Consider the following 17,532-nt stretch of genomic DNA (forward strand, 5'->3'; position numbering starts at 1 on the left):
CCTCTCAGGGAACCATGGTTACATTCGTAACCTGAGACGTTTTTTATAACTACTAAAAATGGCAATAGCTCATTACAAAATTACTAAAACTAAAATTAAAATAAAAAGTGAAAATATAAAATAATTAATAAATACTATTTAGTATCATATAATTAGTATTAAGACACATTTTACTGTAAACACTGTAAACTATAAACACCTTTTCCTGCAAAATATATGTTTAAAAAAAGTATAATTACAATTTCTGTAATCCAATCTGTCAAAGTTGCAGATTTTGGAGGAAAACCGTACTTTGTGTTCTACTTCATTTGTGGCTGGACAAAATGTTGCGAGTCCCTATTGTAGTGCTCTTTGCTATATCTAATATATCTGTCTATTTAGATAGGCAGAATTTGACAGATTTTCCCTCAAAATAAGCACAGAAAGTCTGCAGATTCTGCCTGAGCCTGTGAATGTCCAAATCTGTACTGTTATGGAGGTGCTTTAACATGGTATGGTCCATGAGACCCTTTCCTGCCCATAAGCCGTATTCATTTTACCTGACTGCCTGGTAAAATAAAGAGGGAAAGTTTAGAAAAACGGAATGCAGCTCACATTCGCTTTAAACTTAAACGACTAACATATGTTTTGCGTTTGTGGAGAAAAAACGCCCTTATTTGAACATAGTCTCCTTAGGGCTGCTGACAAGAATTCCACAAAGACAGGAAACATAAAAAAACACTCTACTTGATTTGATGAGGCAAACTTATCCAAGGACTCCCTCACTAGAGGCGGACCCCACAGACGAGCCACCCAGTAACTGCACCCCCTCCGCTCCCATGAATAAAGGCCACATGTTCTGTTAAACTGGAGGTGGAAGTGGGGAAAAGCCAGACATCTCCAGGGTACAGGGCCACAGCACTGGCTTTGTGATCTCTCTTGGAATGCCTCCACCGGTTCGGCCGAATCTCAAAGGATTCCAGGTCCAAGAGCCCCCTTGCCCACCCCACTGCTCACCCGTCCCTTCTCGGACTCCAAATCAAGTACCCTCCCCAACCAAACAGTGCTATGAATGCCACCTATCAGAGCTGAGCTAAACCCTGCGATTAGGGGGAATTTGCCGAAGGGCCCTTTGTAGAAAAGAAAAATGTCTGCCAGAGCAAGGAATGTGGAAAATTCCTGGCAGGACAAGCAGCCTTTTGTTAGGAGGCCTTTTTTTTTTTTTTTTTTTGAGTGTTCTGGAGGGAAAGAAAAGCGCAGACAAATTGGATCTGGTCCGTTTAGGAGCCTCTGCTGTTTGAAGTGAAATCAGTTCCCAGAGTTTTTTCAAAGGAAAATGGAAGAGAAGGGAGAGGAGTGGTGGGGGTCTGCACAGTAATTCAGGTTTTTTACTTCAGTTCCACAAAACTTTCCAGGTTTGGGTTTTTTTTACTGTTCTTGGGGCTCTGTGGGGTCTTTATTGGAAACTGGGTCCATACCTTAGTCGGTCCAATGGGATTCTTTACATACTCTGAAATATAGATTTATAGTTCTCGATCTGTTTGCCAAAGTCTGTTTCAATTTTACTAAACATTCCAACTCAAACAATAAAAAAAGGATTTAGGATATATGAAAAAAAAAAAATATATATATATATATATATATATATATTTATATATATATATTTATTTATTTATTTTTTCAAATGTATTTTTTTTTTCAAATGCATTGCAGCAGGGCTACTGAATGAATAAATAAAATCAAAATAATAATAAATAAAAATGTAAATTAAATCAAATTTAAAAATAAATAATTAAAATAATAATTAAATTAATAATAATTAAAATCAATATTTATTTAATTATCATATAGATATTCATTTTAATACATGCCAAAAAAGCACAATAAAAATAAAGAATAACAATGTGTCTTAATAATAATTATTATTAAACACAATGATTCATTCCCAATTAATCGTTCATATCAATATTTGCTATATATATATATATATATATATATATATATATATATATATATATATATATATATATATATATATATATATATATATATATATATATACACACAACACACACACACACACACACACTATAAATACACACTACTCTCAGCAAATATTATCTATGTAAAGGCCTAGATATTGAAAACAAACTTCTGAAAGTATTTTTTAAAAGAGTGAATGCAGAGGTCCTGAGCCTGGTAACAATTCATAATACTGTCATAGTTCTTAACAGCTTTTACTCTGGGGTTGTTTTTCTTCAGATTCGGGGTGTACAAATCAAAGTCACTGTAACATACATGTTTTCATGGAAATGTGCTGAAGTGCCTAGAGAAAGACATCAGTGAAAGAAAGCATGTGCACAGCCCTCTGTGTGAACCGCTTCCCCGCCTGGCCATACCATGATAAAGGACCGGTGTCGCAGAGGTGTCCCCATCAATAATGTATGCCAGATACCTTTCCTTGTTCATACAAACACAAAGATTTCCTGTCTTCCTAGCCCTCTCCCTCACTTCTTTTCCTTTATTCATTCACACTTCAGCACCATTTCAGTATTGACGCTGCCGTTATGGATTGATTAATTAAGTGCCGATTTTAAATTAACTATTGATTGCAAATGATTGCATTGTGCTGTTCTCATCATAGCTCCTCTCAAAGGTATATAAAGTGTATTATGAAATTAGGAACTAAATTTATGAAAGGCCATTTCCATATTTTTAGGAGAAAAAAAATGGTTTAAAAAAAATCATAATTATGACATACTAATATGAGAAGTCATAATTCAGAGATAAAAGGTCAACATTATGAGACATTAAGTTTAAATAACAACACAAAAGGTACATTTATTAGATAAACAATCAAGTATGGGCTTAAAAGTCAAAATGATGAGATAAAAAGTCAACATTGACATATTGATTTTAAATTACAACAAAAAGGGTAAAATTATGAGATAAAAATTCTTAGTTATGACATTAAAAGTCAAAATTCAAATTCAACATTATGATATTAAGTTTAAACTACAAAATAAAAGGTAAAATTATCAGATAAATTTTTTGACTAAAATTTTTGACTGTTTATCTCATAATTATTTTATTATTTACCATTTATGATTTAACAATTTTTCCTAAAGTTGCAGAAAAAAAACCTGAACACTGACAGCAAGAGAAAATATACAGTATCGTGATGTTATGGAAGCTTCCAGGTAATTGAGACTTTATATTTCACAACTGAGACTTTTTTTATCACTCACTGTGATTATTTCTTATTTTGAATTCTATTTTACAATTAAATTTTATTTGCATACAACATAAAATATGAATCTACCAACTGAACAACAGAAAACATTACACTACTGAATCTCTCTAATATGGGCAAACCTTCTTTATCAGTTTTTGTAATCATTGGTTTCACTTGCGCCCTTCTCTCTCCCCCATTTCAGTCTCTTGCCTCTCACATTCTCATCTCGGGAGCACCTATCGAGGCAGCTGTTATGGTCGCTGGTTCAGAGCAAAATGATTAAAGCGCTTCCAGAAGCTGGAACAGGAAAGAGAGGGGGGGGGGGGGCGAGAGATGAGGGGGAGAGGTCACAGGGGTCACCGGTGGAAATCCGTTGAGGTGGTCCCAGCAAACTCCTGCTGTGTGAGTAGAGCCCCAGACTGAACACACGCCCCTGTTGGCAGGTATTCAGCTTCTCGGGCCCCAGATTGAGAGGGAGAGAGATAGAAAAAGAGACGAGGGGAAAAGAGAGGAGAGGAGAGGGCTTGGGGAATGCAGGGAATGAGGTAGAGATGTCCACTCTCTCTCTCTCACGCTGTATCTAACTCACACAGCCGTCCAAGTGAGGGACAGGAACGGCTCCAAGCCACAATGTAAACGAAGCTTTTGCAAGTGCATAATTCAAGACCCCAACTCCTGCCCAGGGTTTCAATAATTGCTAATAAAATGTTTGCAGCTCATTACAAAAATCTAGTCACCATCCAACTACGTCTAGCTGGAGGAGTCCTGCCAAACGAAATCAAAACTATGAAAAGTAACTTTTCCGAACATGCTGTACAAACAAGAAGTTTGTTTTAACCCACAAGACCTTCTTTATTATTTATGCTGGCAAACTGGCGCTTCAACTCGAGTCAACATGACTTGACATTCACAACCCTTTTTACGTCTGTAATGTCAAGTATTTGCAAGTGAAACAAAACATTCAACAAGTTAAAATGTATGAAAAACTTGATTTCATCAATCATACAACATAAAAAGTCAAAATTATACTAAAAATAGCAATTATAACATAAAAAGTCATGTCTATGACAAGTCACAATGATATAAAAAGGTTTTTTTTTTTTTCGACTGTCTGATTTTTATATCATAATTATGATTTTATAAATTTTTTTATGTGGTGGAAATGGAGTAATTCTTGGGGAGAGTAAATCAGTTTGCATTTAACTACTTTATTTCATGTGACTGCAACTTTGTTTCTCAAAACTGAGAATTTTTCTAACAGTCGAATAAGTTTATTCATTAGGAACCGATTGGTTGTTGACTTTGTGAAGACTAAAAAAATAGATAGAAATGCAAAACTTTTACCTTTAGGAGTGTAATAGGGACTTTGTACTCATTTACCATTAAAAGGTGCATGTTAGTTCAGTACCTTATAGAAGTAATAGCCTAAGCGTACCCATAAGGTACTACTATCAATCTTTTAGTGGTAAAAAAAGGTGTCCCTTTAAGTTTTTGTACCCCTAAAGGTACAATTTTTGTGAAGAATGAAGAATCAGATTTGAGTCTTTTTTTTTAAATCTATCAGTTTTTTTATAACTATCACAGTACTTACATTGCTTATGACTGTAGACTGAGAAGTCTATTTGGACTTTGCGTTACATAATATTACATTAACGTTAGTCTGGGTGAATCATATGGAAATAAAAGTCTAGGCAGGGCAAGTTATTCAATTCTGATGAAATATTTTGAATAATGTGTCTTGACGAATCATGCACTATAACACGAACAAGTATTAATAAAGTAAATAGGGTCAATTTTAATTTAAAAGTAACAGGACATTTTGACGCCCAAATGACTCAAAGCAAAGTCTCATTGCCGTGTTCTTCAAACATTGGGATTTGTTTACAAGTTTAAATAAAGCTGACAGCATCTTGCTGTTTCAGCCTCATTTAGTGTGGAATAGGCTGAAAGGCCAAGCCACTGACTCAGAGAAGGACAGGACCTCAGCTGAGAGCCGAGTTCAATATTTTGCCCGGGAGGCTTGCGAAGGCTATAAAAAGGTTTTGATGTTTGACACCAAATTCCCATCACAATACCCTCCTCCCGCCTCACACATGGACACATTAAAAAAGGGTGGGGGAGAAAGAATCTTTTCACACTTTGGCAGCAGCTGAGGGTTTTCCAAGCCTCCCCACCAAATCGAGACTGTTGGATGACTCCCAATCGCAGCCCTTGTTCCCCTTGAAATGCAGAACGCCTCCCCTCTTCCTTGCCAGACTCTCCCTCCCATTTCCCTCGGCTCTGATTCCACTCCTCACCACCTGACAACACTGTCTGTCCTCCAGCCAAAAGCGTCAGATCCTTGTGTGAGATGAGAGAGAACTTCCTCCCCACCGTCTCCTGTCCTACGCTCATTTGTGCCTCTTCACTTATTCATTCACTTATTTCCTCATCTCTTCCTAGAGGTGGGAGTCGTTAGGTTTACAGCGTCCCGGTTGTTTTTTTTTCCTCCAGTTTGGCAAGCTGGAGAGCGACCTGCTCAGATGTTTGCGAGGCCGTCATGATCCAACAAACATTGGCGGAGTGAACCACCTGGGAAGGGAAGAGCGAGTATGAATCACGACCCTGTCGTCAACCTCATATCAAAGGAATTCTTGGCGTAAGATGAGGTGGACATCATAGCGTCAAACTCTTGGCCTGATCTTTTGAGTGCATGTGACATCCCTCACGGTCTGAAGACACCATGGGAAGTAAATCCATTGTCTTCGCCGGCATTCCCACTTCTTGCCTTGGTAACAAACGAGCAGGGCTGTTAGCTAACTAACACTTGGAGGGCCTTGCAGGTCTAGAGAGAGCACAAGAACTTCTCCCTTCTCTGCCATGGTCTCGCTTGCAGAGCAACCAAACGTGTAAACACGCTGGACACCGGCCAGTTGGCAGTATGAAAGGGAACTGAATAATGTTAGCTGTCTGAGGACAGAGATAGTCCGTTCCAACAAGCCCCCACCTCTGCAACACAGTGCGGCTTGTCCGCTTGGCACAGCGGACCCGGTCCGTCTCCGCACCTGTGCAGGAGGAGCACCCGGAAAAGGAAGAGGGGGGCAATAAATCAGTCTTTTGGCTGCTGAAGCAAATCTAGCAAACAACATTACGCCTGGTGCAGGGGATCTGCGGAATTCTCCCTATAGCAGGACTTCCTGTTGGCCTAATTTATAAATAACAAAAGGACTAGAGCGGAGACGAGTAATGAAATGTTATAGTGCAATTCTGCACCCAGTGAATGGAGTTATTTATACTCAAAGATGTCCTTTCAAAAAAAAAAACTGACATATGGTCATAATTTTAAAGCATAAGTAGAGTGAGATGTATGGAAAATTCAGTATTTATTAGGAAACAATGAAATATAGTTAATATTAATATCATTTAATGAGGTTTTTTATTTGGCCATTTTTTTTTAAATACTGCATCATTATAGCTTCATAAAAATTATATATGAGGAGACATGAGGATTTTTTATTATAAACTTTTTCAGGAAAATGTATACAAAGATTTTGTATCATTTCTAACATATATCAATCAGTACCCCAGAGATATTATTGTTTTTATTTTTTCGTTTTCATTTGTGTGCGTTTTGATTTTTCATTTTGTATTAGTTTTATGTATGTCTGTTTGGTTTTTTATTACTAATATTGAATAATATTTAAGCGCTTCCATTGAAAAACATGTCTTTATTGTTTTTAAATAAAAGTTTTATTAATTACTTGACACTTTACTCCACCTTTGGTTGAAATAATGGTTCATCGCATCAAAAAAAGGCAAACATATAATCAAAATGCTGAAAAATCTACATTTGTTCAGCTTTATTTCTCAGCTTTGAAAAAAAATTGAATACAATTTTTATATTCCTTGTGGATGCAATCTAGCAACCGATGAGCTCATCATGGCAGATTGCTGAAAACAACAAATCCTTTTGTATAAATATTCCTGTTAGCAAATTAAACAACTCAAGGTCTTTATGATATTTTCATTCTAGAGAAGCACAGTTTTTTGCAGCAAACTAATATCCTCACGTAGCAGCTCTGCCACCTGCAAAATATTATTTTAAGAATCCCAAACTTTTCTGCATCCTCTGACTGCTGGATTTCCCATCTGAAAGCGTAAAGCTCAATGCATCCATCTCAACAGGGGTCATTCTGAACCTGACAGATGAAGCAGTCCTGATGAGCCTTTGGTGGCTGTCCTAAATATCTCTGGAGGAATGAACGTGATTAAAGCATTTTTTTTTTCTCTTCTCGTAGCCAGAGCCACCTTCCACTATTAACCATTTAGGGGGTGGAGATACTTAGTTGGGGGAGGGGGCCAAAGGAAAACATTCCAGCGGCCCCTTGTAGCCAAAAAGGATATGCTATAATTAGTTCCAGGAGGGCGAGCAGTAGCTGAATGAAGAAAACTGACTTGTTTATCCAGACGAGGAATGGCAAAGCTCTTGTCAATTCCACCCTGTAGATGTGGAGACCGCCGTGCAGCCCCTCATCCATGTCAATTCATCTGTGACATGCTAAACAGATCATAACCCACACACAATGACCCATACAAGAGGACAGAGGGCTGCAGACGCACACGTTTCCTATTGCCCATTCATAAAAAAGGAGACAGGAAGACAAAAAATGTTGGTTTTCTGCCGCAAACTGCATTGGCTGAACTCAAAAAAAGCCTTGGCACACATCTGGAAATGCAGGGCTCATTCTTTTTTCGGACATCCTAACGTTCCGATCGGAGTCCTATCTCTCTCTGCTCTCCATCTCTGACTCATTATCATTCATACACTTGGCCACAAGTTCATCTCGGACTTATTCACAGGATGTCATACCACTATGCCCACTCCACATTCAGGATGTTTGTAGTATGACTACAGCATGATGAATATGACTCCAGATTCACACCAGCTTGTAACTCATATCAACTGCAACATGTGTCTTTGTGCATTAGAAAAAGCTTAAGTAGGGCCCTATGAAACCTGTTTTATTTTTCCCATTCAATTTTTCTGGATTCTGTTTTATTTTCAAGAATATGTTTTAATGGTTAAATTAAAATTTACCAATCAAAAAGCATGTCTAAATAAACTGAAATCATGAAACTTGAACAGCAATTTATTACAAGTTTAACAAAAAGTACATTTTTCATCACTCATGAAAACTTGTACGGAAAAATGGACAATTTAATGTAATGATAGTACTAATCAAATTATTATTAATGCTGTATTATGAAATATGTTTTCTCTCGATTTAGTTTCATTTTCACAAAATTCTATAATATCCATTAATTTTCTCGCTTCCATTTGAATGGTTTCAATAAATTGTAATAATCAAAAGCATATCTTTTGTTGAAATACTGTGTTGTGTATTTACATTATTCTGGTGAATAAATTCTGGTGACTATTCTTTAAAAATTATGTCTTAATAATAATTTGATTAGTACTATCATTACATTAAGTTGTCCGTTTTTCCGTACAAGCTTTTATGAGTGATTTTCTAAGCATTTCTCTTCATATTGTTTCACTTGTTAAATTAAAAACAAAATACGAAATAAAGGAAAAATATGAAGGAAATATAAACGAAAATTCTAAATCTTAGAATTTTATTAAAAACAGGATTTTAATTTGTAGCTAAAAAAACTTTTTTTGTTTTTTCTTATTGCAAATGCCTTTCTCAAAGGAAAATAGTTGAAAGCGCCAGAATATTTGTTTCTCCACAGGGTAAAATTTATTATACTTCCATGAGAGAAATCTCCTGTTCGCTGACAGACTTCTGCCCTTGCATAAGTCTATTTAACCTTTGACCCATAATCTTTTAGTTTGTTTGCTTGTGTTTCAATCAGGAGGACAAACGTTTTTTCTGGTTACATCTTTGAAGACATACTCTGAAAAAGGTTGTCTCAAACTTCATACTCATGGATACAGCATCAAGCAAAAGCTAATTTTTTGGTTTATTTTGGAATAATTTCCACCACATTAATTTCTTTATGTGTAGAATGTTTATAAATGAGAAAAAAGGTACTATTTTATTTGCTATTTATGTTGCTAAGTGAGGAAAAACATTTACAAAGTCTACTTAGCATCTACAAAGCAAATCACTCCATTATCTATTTGTTTAAGATTAACTGACATCAGTGTGTGGGTGGATCAAGTGTGTGTGTGTGTGTGTGTGTGTGTGTGGGAGTGTGTACCTGCATCACGCAGCCATCATGAAAGTGCAGCCGAACGCACCTTTGGGCATCAGTACAAAGGAAATAGGGCAATAAATGTAAACTTTATCAGTTCAGTCCAGAGAGTTCAGCCGTTCAGACTCTCAATCTCACACACTTATTTAAACACGTGTCTGGATCAACATTAACCCTACTATGTTGTGTGGAAAAAAAAGTATTTTCAGGTTTGACGCTATTTTGAAAATGGACTTTTGAAATGTAGCTTTCTATAATTATTCTCTAATAGACATGCTCCATGAAAAGTGCAACACTTTGGTGCGTTAAAAGCGATTAATGTACCAAAAAAAAAGGAAAAAGAAAAAGAAAAAACTATCTAGATAATGCAACTAACTTAAGGGAAGTCGTGGCCTAATGGTTAGAGAGTCGGACTCCCAATCGAAAGGTTGTGAGTTCGAGTCCTGGGCCGGCAGGAATTGTGGGTGGGGGGAGTGCATGTACAGTTCTCTCTCCACCTTCAATACCACGACTTAGGTGCCCTTGAGCAAGGCACTGAACCCCCAACTGCTCCCCGGGCGCCGCAGCATAAATGGCTGCCCACTGCTCCGGGTGTGTGCTCACAGTGTGTGTGTGTGTGTGTGTTCACTGCTCTGTGTGTGTGCATTTCGGATGGGTTAAATGCAGAGCACAAATTCTGAGTATGGGTCACCATACTTGGCTGAATGTCACTTCACTTCACTTTTTCACTTAACAACAAAACCAGATTTAGAGCCTTGGTGCTCATACACCACAAGTTTGAATCCAATTAGCAACAATTCATTTCTACCAATCACTTTCTATCCTATCTTTCACAGTCCAAATGCAAATAACGTACCATAAAGTAAAAAAAAAAAAAAGGTTGGTAAATAAAAAAAACAAAAAACACTTTTGTCCACAAGCAGGGCTCTTGCCTTCTAGAGATGCTTCTGTAAACCTGCCCTCATTCTCTGATCTATCTAATGCTTTGTGTGTCTAATAAAGTTTAAAGTTTCTGTTCTAAAACAGTTTGACGTGACGAGTAAAAGCTGAACTTTAGCATGTACGCTATAGGGGCTCAGCCGAGACCTGGATGTAAAGGGTGTTTTGGAACAGCTCGGCTCACATGTGACTCAAATTGCATTCCTGGATGATAGAGTCAGATGGGTCATGTTTTCCTCCAATACAAATATACTCATTTCTGTATTGAACAAATCATTTCAGCCCCCCTGCTATATGTGAATTCATGCAACTATGTCGAACTGTTTAATGAAACCACACTGAGGATCCGAGGATCTGAGAACAAAATAGCCGACTTTAAAGATTTGCACACGGTATATCAAATCTGTGCCGTCACTTTCCTAAAAACGTATAGTGAATTCAGATGTGACACACTTTTGAATCTTTCAAGTCGGTGTGTGTGTGCATGTGTGTCCAGGGGCCTCGGAATGCTTTGCTTTTCCTGTCTGCCTGAGAAAAATCCATAAGGACACAGAGTCGGCATGCCACAAAGGGTTCATTCTCTCCATATCTCCCCGTAGTCATTCTGGTGGCACTTTTAACTGCCTTCGGCTTTACTCCTCCAGCTATCAATCAAATGTGTCAGGCTGATAAACACCCAAAACTTTACTGGAAGAACTGCTGAATTAGACCTGAGTGCAAACAGTTGCGAATCCTTTGCACATCCTTTGAATCTTTTGCACATGAATTCTGCAATGAATAAGTGATTAGGTAAAACAAGTACATGAGTGGTTTGAATTATTTATGCATAAATGTATACTAAAAAAAGAGTAACATATTTATACTGAAATATATATATATTTTTTTAAATAATAACTATATATGTAATTGTAAGTTCAAATATAAAACTTGACCTTATATATGTTTTATATATGTTTTTTTTTTATTTCACCATAAAAAAACATATATAAGATATATATAAGGTTAAGTTGTTTTTTGCTTTAAGTTACAAATACCCCTACAAATTTACTCCTAAAGGACTGAATTAAATCAATCATACTTTTCTACAATATTGTTGGTATATAAAAATGGTTATGTTTATGTAATGTTACACTTATGTTGCAGGATATTAATTCAAGACTTTATACTCAAATCTTATTAATTGGTAAAATACTAAATAAATACACCATGTGTGTTTATGTATGTATGTCTGTCTGTATGTATGTATTCATATATATATATATATATATATATATATATATATATATATAGGCCTATATATAATGACAAATTTATGTTTCCAGGTATCAGTATATATCTAAGACTCCATAAAAAGCCAGGTCAACAGGAAAATACTTTGTTTATTAATTGAATAATAAAGGAAATTGTATAAAAATTAACATTACAAGAAAATTCATAAAATTAAAATGTATTCATAAAATATAAACATAATTTTTGTTTAATAATGAATGACTGAATAATAAAACCTGATTCAAAATATTTTTTTCCAAAGCTTGATGATACACTGAAAAGCATACTGGTGAATTTTCCTGCAAAGTTTTGGAAGGTAAATGGGAACGTGCTGCAAATGGATGTGTTCAGTTATATATATGACTAATGTAAACCAACTCACCCATTTCCTGGGTCTTCCTCTAGGTCTTTTCTCCCCTGTGGTCTCAGCTTTCTGCAAATGCCAACAACCATGAATTAGTGGCCGGTATTTCATCAAGTGCTTTAAACAAATTTTTCAGGCACACAATTTGTCACAAGCAGAGTCATTTTCATATACAGCCACAAAAGGAGAAGGTTAAATGCTAGGTCTCCATTTCCTCTAACGCTTTTAATGCAGAAAGAGTTTGTAAGGTATATCCGGGCCTCCAACAATGAACTATCTCCATTGCTCAAGTTCTTGGTCTGTACGGCGTAATATTTCACTAGAGGAATTTTATGCCATTCAAGTGTAAATAAGAGCACCATTATCAGCAAAACCACCCAGATAAGGGCCATGAAAGACAGTTATGGGGTTTCTATAATAGTGGCTCCAACTTAAGTTCACTGAAGTAGTCTGTAAAGATAAAACACCTATGTCTTTAACATTTTTTCTAAAACATAACTTCACCTTCCTGTTGCTAAAGAACATTAATAATGTTTAGGAGGCAAGATTTCTGATTTGACTGTTGTCTAACTCCACCGTATGAACCAAAACAGCAGGGTATTTTTTTCCAAGGACATTATGTGTCATTCAAGCAACAATTTTGTCCTCCTCTGAAAATGTACCTGAAATTATTTGACAAGTGGAAGCAGGAGAGCCTTGCCCCGTGGGTTTGAACAGCGTGGTCGGAGACAATTAACAAGACAAGACGTGTCTTCTTTATTTATAGGATATAAAGTTTTCTTCTGGTCATGGGCTTTTTTGTTATACAGAGGCCTGCAGGAAACTTTACCCAAATCATCAAACATCTTTGAATTCTGTGAATGACCCAAGAAGGGTAGGCGTCAGTGCTGTCATGTTTGTCAGCAGAGTACGTCCAACCAAGTGAGATACAAATCAGTGTTGTTATAAAAATCCTAACAAAATTGCTAAAAATTACATTACTAAAAAAATTTTATGAAATTAAAATGAAATTTTTTTTTAGTGAACAATACATAAATAATACTAAAACAGCTCTTGTTCGGACAACATTATACTTCTCTCAAGGAAGTACTACGCCAGTTAAGACATTAAGATTTTCAGTAAATAATGTCTTAAATTTGGATCTTTTCCTCACCCAAACCTAGCGTATGGTGTCAGAAATTTTGAAATACCACGAACGAGCCATATGAGACACTTTCTGGTCATTTGAAAGTTTTACAGACCCACATTTACCTTCATTATTTTCTTCAAATATTCACCTTTTATATAAATTTTACCTATGGGGGTTCAACAGCTTGTCATGGTTCAGCGTCTTTAAAGGGACAACTTTGTACTTTATTTACTCTTAAAATATTTACAGCAGTTCCTTAAGGGAACATATTCCTATTTTAAGGTACTAATATGCACCATTTAGATCAAGATAAGGCACAAAGTTTTCTCTTTAAAGGAACTGCCCCAATGTACTCCTGAAGGTACAATTTTATCACATTTTTCTCTGACAGTGAAGAAAGAGTCATATGGGTTTGAAAATACATGAGGGTAAATGATGACAGAATTTTCTTTTGTGGGTCCCTTTAAACCCCTATTTGTATGGTTGGAAGACTTCCTCAACAGCTTCTAAAATGCATCCCTGTCTCTTGTGTTGTGTGTGATGTGTTCAGCCCTGTCTGGGTTGATCTGTTTTCCCTGACTAAGTATGCAGGCATTGTCAAGGCTCACATTACCACTTCTCCAACAAGCACAGTTTGTTTTGAATACCCCAAGGACGCTTCACCATTCTGCGTAGGCATGATGGAGAAATATAAACCTGAGCGTCATAGTTCATGCCGCAGCCGGTCACTTAGAAAGGACACAGAGGCAGCTACGGGTTGGTGGCCAGCCATGTGGGTCCTTACAGGATTGAAAATGGGTAAAAAAATGTGATGTAAAGATTGGATTACGGTGCTTATAATTCCTGCACATTCTCAAAGACACGATCCCTTTAACCTCACCTCTCCTCATCTGTGTCTTTCACAATGTCTCTGTCTGTCTTTCTCGGTCCAATCAGTGTCTCCCTACCCTCAGTCCTCTGTTGGGGATGATGCATTTTTAATGAGGAGATTTAATGGTCTGCAAGCCGACACCCTGATCAATTAATCATGTCAGTGTTTGCGTGTCTCGTCCAGCCAAGTCTCGTGTCCACGGCAGAGACAAGCCTGGGTGCTCACTGTCCTTTTCGACACCAGGACATCCTGGCATGCGTGTGAGGCCGGGGACAAGGCCATCTCTTATTAATGGAAAGGGAGGGGCGGTATCGACTCTGCCAAACCCACTTTTGCGAATGGAGAGTTTAAAATTAGCCCCCTGGTGCCCCATATCAAGTTCCAACAATATCTAGTCAATGGAAAATATTCAGGCTAGTCATTAAGGCCAATGTATTGACCAAAAAGATCATAGCAGGGCAGAAACTGTCTGGTTATATGTGTTGACAACTAAAACCATGTTAATCAACGCTGAGGTATATTACTGCTTGCTTAGCCTGATTTAGCCTGGATTGCTCATGTGATACCAGCTCTGTGGGTTCTTTAGTGCAATTAAGAGCCAACAGAGGCTCTGTAATGTGAATGGCAGAATCTGTAATGCGTGAATTAAACTGCATTATTTATTGACTGCTACGTTTCATGAATCTAGAGGTTTATGTTTATTCATTGTATTGTCTCAAGGTTCTATCTATCTATCTATCTATCTATCTATTGTTCCGTCTTTCTGTCATTCTTTCATCTGTCCTTCTATCGATCATTCTAACCAACCATCTATCCATCCCTCCGAAGATTTACCTTGTATAACAATGTTTTTTCTCATTCTGCAATACTTACCTTACAAAAGAGTTCTGCTCTGGTACTTACAGTATGTTTGAGCAAGTGCAGCATCAGTGTGGAGTCAGTTTGAGAAGCAGAGCCTTTAAACTTTGGGTTGTGAAAGTGGTAGGAGACAGATGACTGATTGCGGATGGGAGAGCAAATCTTGTGAGAAGTGTCTCTAGTGAGGCACCTTGCCGATTTAGATTCTTTTCATCTTGATGGATTTATCAGTCCACTGTATCATAACAATGCTAAACAAGATTAAACGGGATTACGCTAGCAGAAAAGTGCTGAAGCTTTTCAAAGCAGTCCCGTGACTGTTTACAGTGGTACATCGCTGTGAAAAGAGAGTGGTCGGAGCTGTCAGTGAGTTATTAACCTAAACTAATTCCGCAAATAGACTTCTCAGCATCCCTTGACAACTCGGAGATGAGAATCACATAGTAATACTTCTAAAACTCAAACGCACTGACAGTTGGAGGGAACGTCCCGCAAACATATGCCAGACTAGACCACACACACAAGCGAGGCTGAAATGTTAATGACTTCATTTCAAAACCCTCGCCAGAACAACTCCTCTTTAAAGGCATTCCCAATACATAAACAGAAGTATGCCATTACAAACGCTGACAGTCACATTCAGCTACACTGATGCACAGCAACTAAATCTTATGTGATGCTGCTATTTGCTTTTCTGTTTACATGGGTATTAGCAAGGAATTGGAACGGAGTTTGTTTGGCAATATGCAACAGAACATGCTCTATACTCCCTGCGCAAAGTATACACTTCATGCATGCATGCCTGTGTGTGTGTGTGTGTGTGTGTGTATGCCTGCATGTTTGTGGTTCTCTCGCGTATGCGTGGTAATTTGCGAGACACAGAGAGAGAGAGAGTATTTACGTGTGTAGAATTCACTGCTACTTTTAGGTGTGTAGGTCAGAAGGACTCCCCTCGCCACATTACTGGAGCTTAGTGTTAACTACTGCGCTGAAATACACAGCAAAGAGGTTCGGCTCACTGCACTCCGTTCACACAGGCTTTATGATTTAGACATCAATAAGGCAGTCCCCAACATTCACACACACATACATACGCCCCGGATGTTGACACATTTCACATACTTCTAAATGTTCCTGACATGTTCTTGATAAATGATTTATAAAAATGGTAAGAGCCCATTTCCTCAATTAAGACTGCCAAGGTTAATATTATTTTTCTTGTGAAATGGTACATGATAGATAGAATGATAAATAGAAGGATAGAACAACTTTTCAGTTGGATAGACATAATAGAATGATACACAGAATGTATCATAGATAGAGTTAGAGCGGAGTTTGTTTTTTTTACTGTTGAGGTGTGCAGAAATTTGCCTGGTTCTCACCTTCTGCACTGCTTTGGATGGGCCCTTGTTCTTGCTTCCTTTGGGGCGTCCCCTCGGTCGTTTGGGGACAGGCTCTCCTGTGGGTTCCTGAGAATGAGAGGAGGTGAACTTATGCCATGAGGGCAGAAAACAATGGCATGGACCATCAGCAAGCTAAGTGGCATTTATTTGGAAGAAACCACAAGCACCCTTTTCATACCAGTTTTTTTTTCTTCAAATTATAAAACAATAAATACATTGCTCAAAATAACAGCAAATGCATCTGGACACTTTCTGTTTGTCAAACGTTTGTGGATCATGTTCATAGTTACTGTGACGAACTACAACTGTGGTTACTCTGCTGTGTGAACAAGAGAAGAACTGACTTCATACAGCCTTTTAAAATCACATTGGGACCAGCAGCTTTAAAGTACTGGTAATTGCAAAATTAGCTTAGCCAAGTGCAGGTGCCATTTGATTGGCCATCTAAGGCAAAGACATTCATGCATTTAAAGTGTAGCTTGACTGTCCAGAAGTGTCCAAATACATTTTGAGACCACTGCTGCACTCTCCCTCTTCTCAAAGAAGACAGGGTCCACCTTCAACCATACACACATTTACTGATGGTCTCCCATCCACTTGGGGCTTTACAAGTTAAAGCCAAAGCAACAAGCAAATGTTGTGTGTGTCTATGTGTGTGCATACATGAAAAACAACTAAATGTATCTTCAAATCTTGCACATACAACAATGGTTTTTTTTTAAGAATTAAAAAAAAATGTTTCCACATACATGCATCATCTTTGTCAGACAAACAATTCAGTATATTTGGTGAATGACTTTATTTTTAACCCTTCTGGCCAGCTCATCCTCATGGCTATTTGCAAACAGAGGTATTGCAGTGAGTCACATGTGAATTACTTAAGATAGTGAATCACATCCTCTGACCACAAACACTCAAAACAAGAATTTCGAAGGATGTGGTCATGACTAAATAGATAGATGTTCAGTGACATTACATTTTAATTACATGCCTGTTGTTATAGTAACCACTGCTCACACCAACAGGTACATTTAAAATAGCCAATATACAACATTTGTCTCTATCTCTATATACACACACAAAACATTTAGGCCTACTATATCAATTACTATACATATACTACTGCTATAAACTATGTATACTACTATATAATTATTACTATATAATAACTATATAATATATGTATGTTTTGTAATTTAGACGAATCACAGTGCATCATTTAAGAAAACCTATAATGGTTTGTTCATGATTCAGAATAAAAACAAAATATATATTTTATGTGGTCTG

General features: G+C 37.2%; 1 protein-coding gene across 1 annotated transcript in view; it reads right to left on the reverse strand.

Moving 5' to 3' along the window:
• Nucleotides 1–17,532, reverse strand: part of LOC132105695 (high mobility group protein HMGI-C-like) — a 34,650-nt gene that overhangs the window by 15,309 nt on the left and 1,809 nt on the right. Inside the window, exons 2-3 of the mRNA XM_059510999.1 lie at nucleotides 16,225–16,311; nucleotides 12,003–12,053 (exon numbers count right to left, since the gene is read on the reverse strand). Of these exons, the coding sequence (XP_059366982.1) occupies nucleotides 12,003–12,053; nucleotides 16,225–16,311 (138 nt within the window). The remainder of the gene's footprint in view (nucleotides 1–12,002; nucleotides 12,054–16,224; nucleotides 16,312–17,532) is intronic.

Source organism: Carassius carassius, chromosome 26, assembly GCF_963082965.1.
Source record: "Carassius carassius chromosome 26, fCarCar2.1, whole genome shotgun sequence".
Taxonomy (NCBI): Eukaryota; Metazoa; Chordata; class Actinopteri; order Cypriniformes; family Cyprinidae; genus Carassius; species Carassius carassius.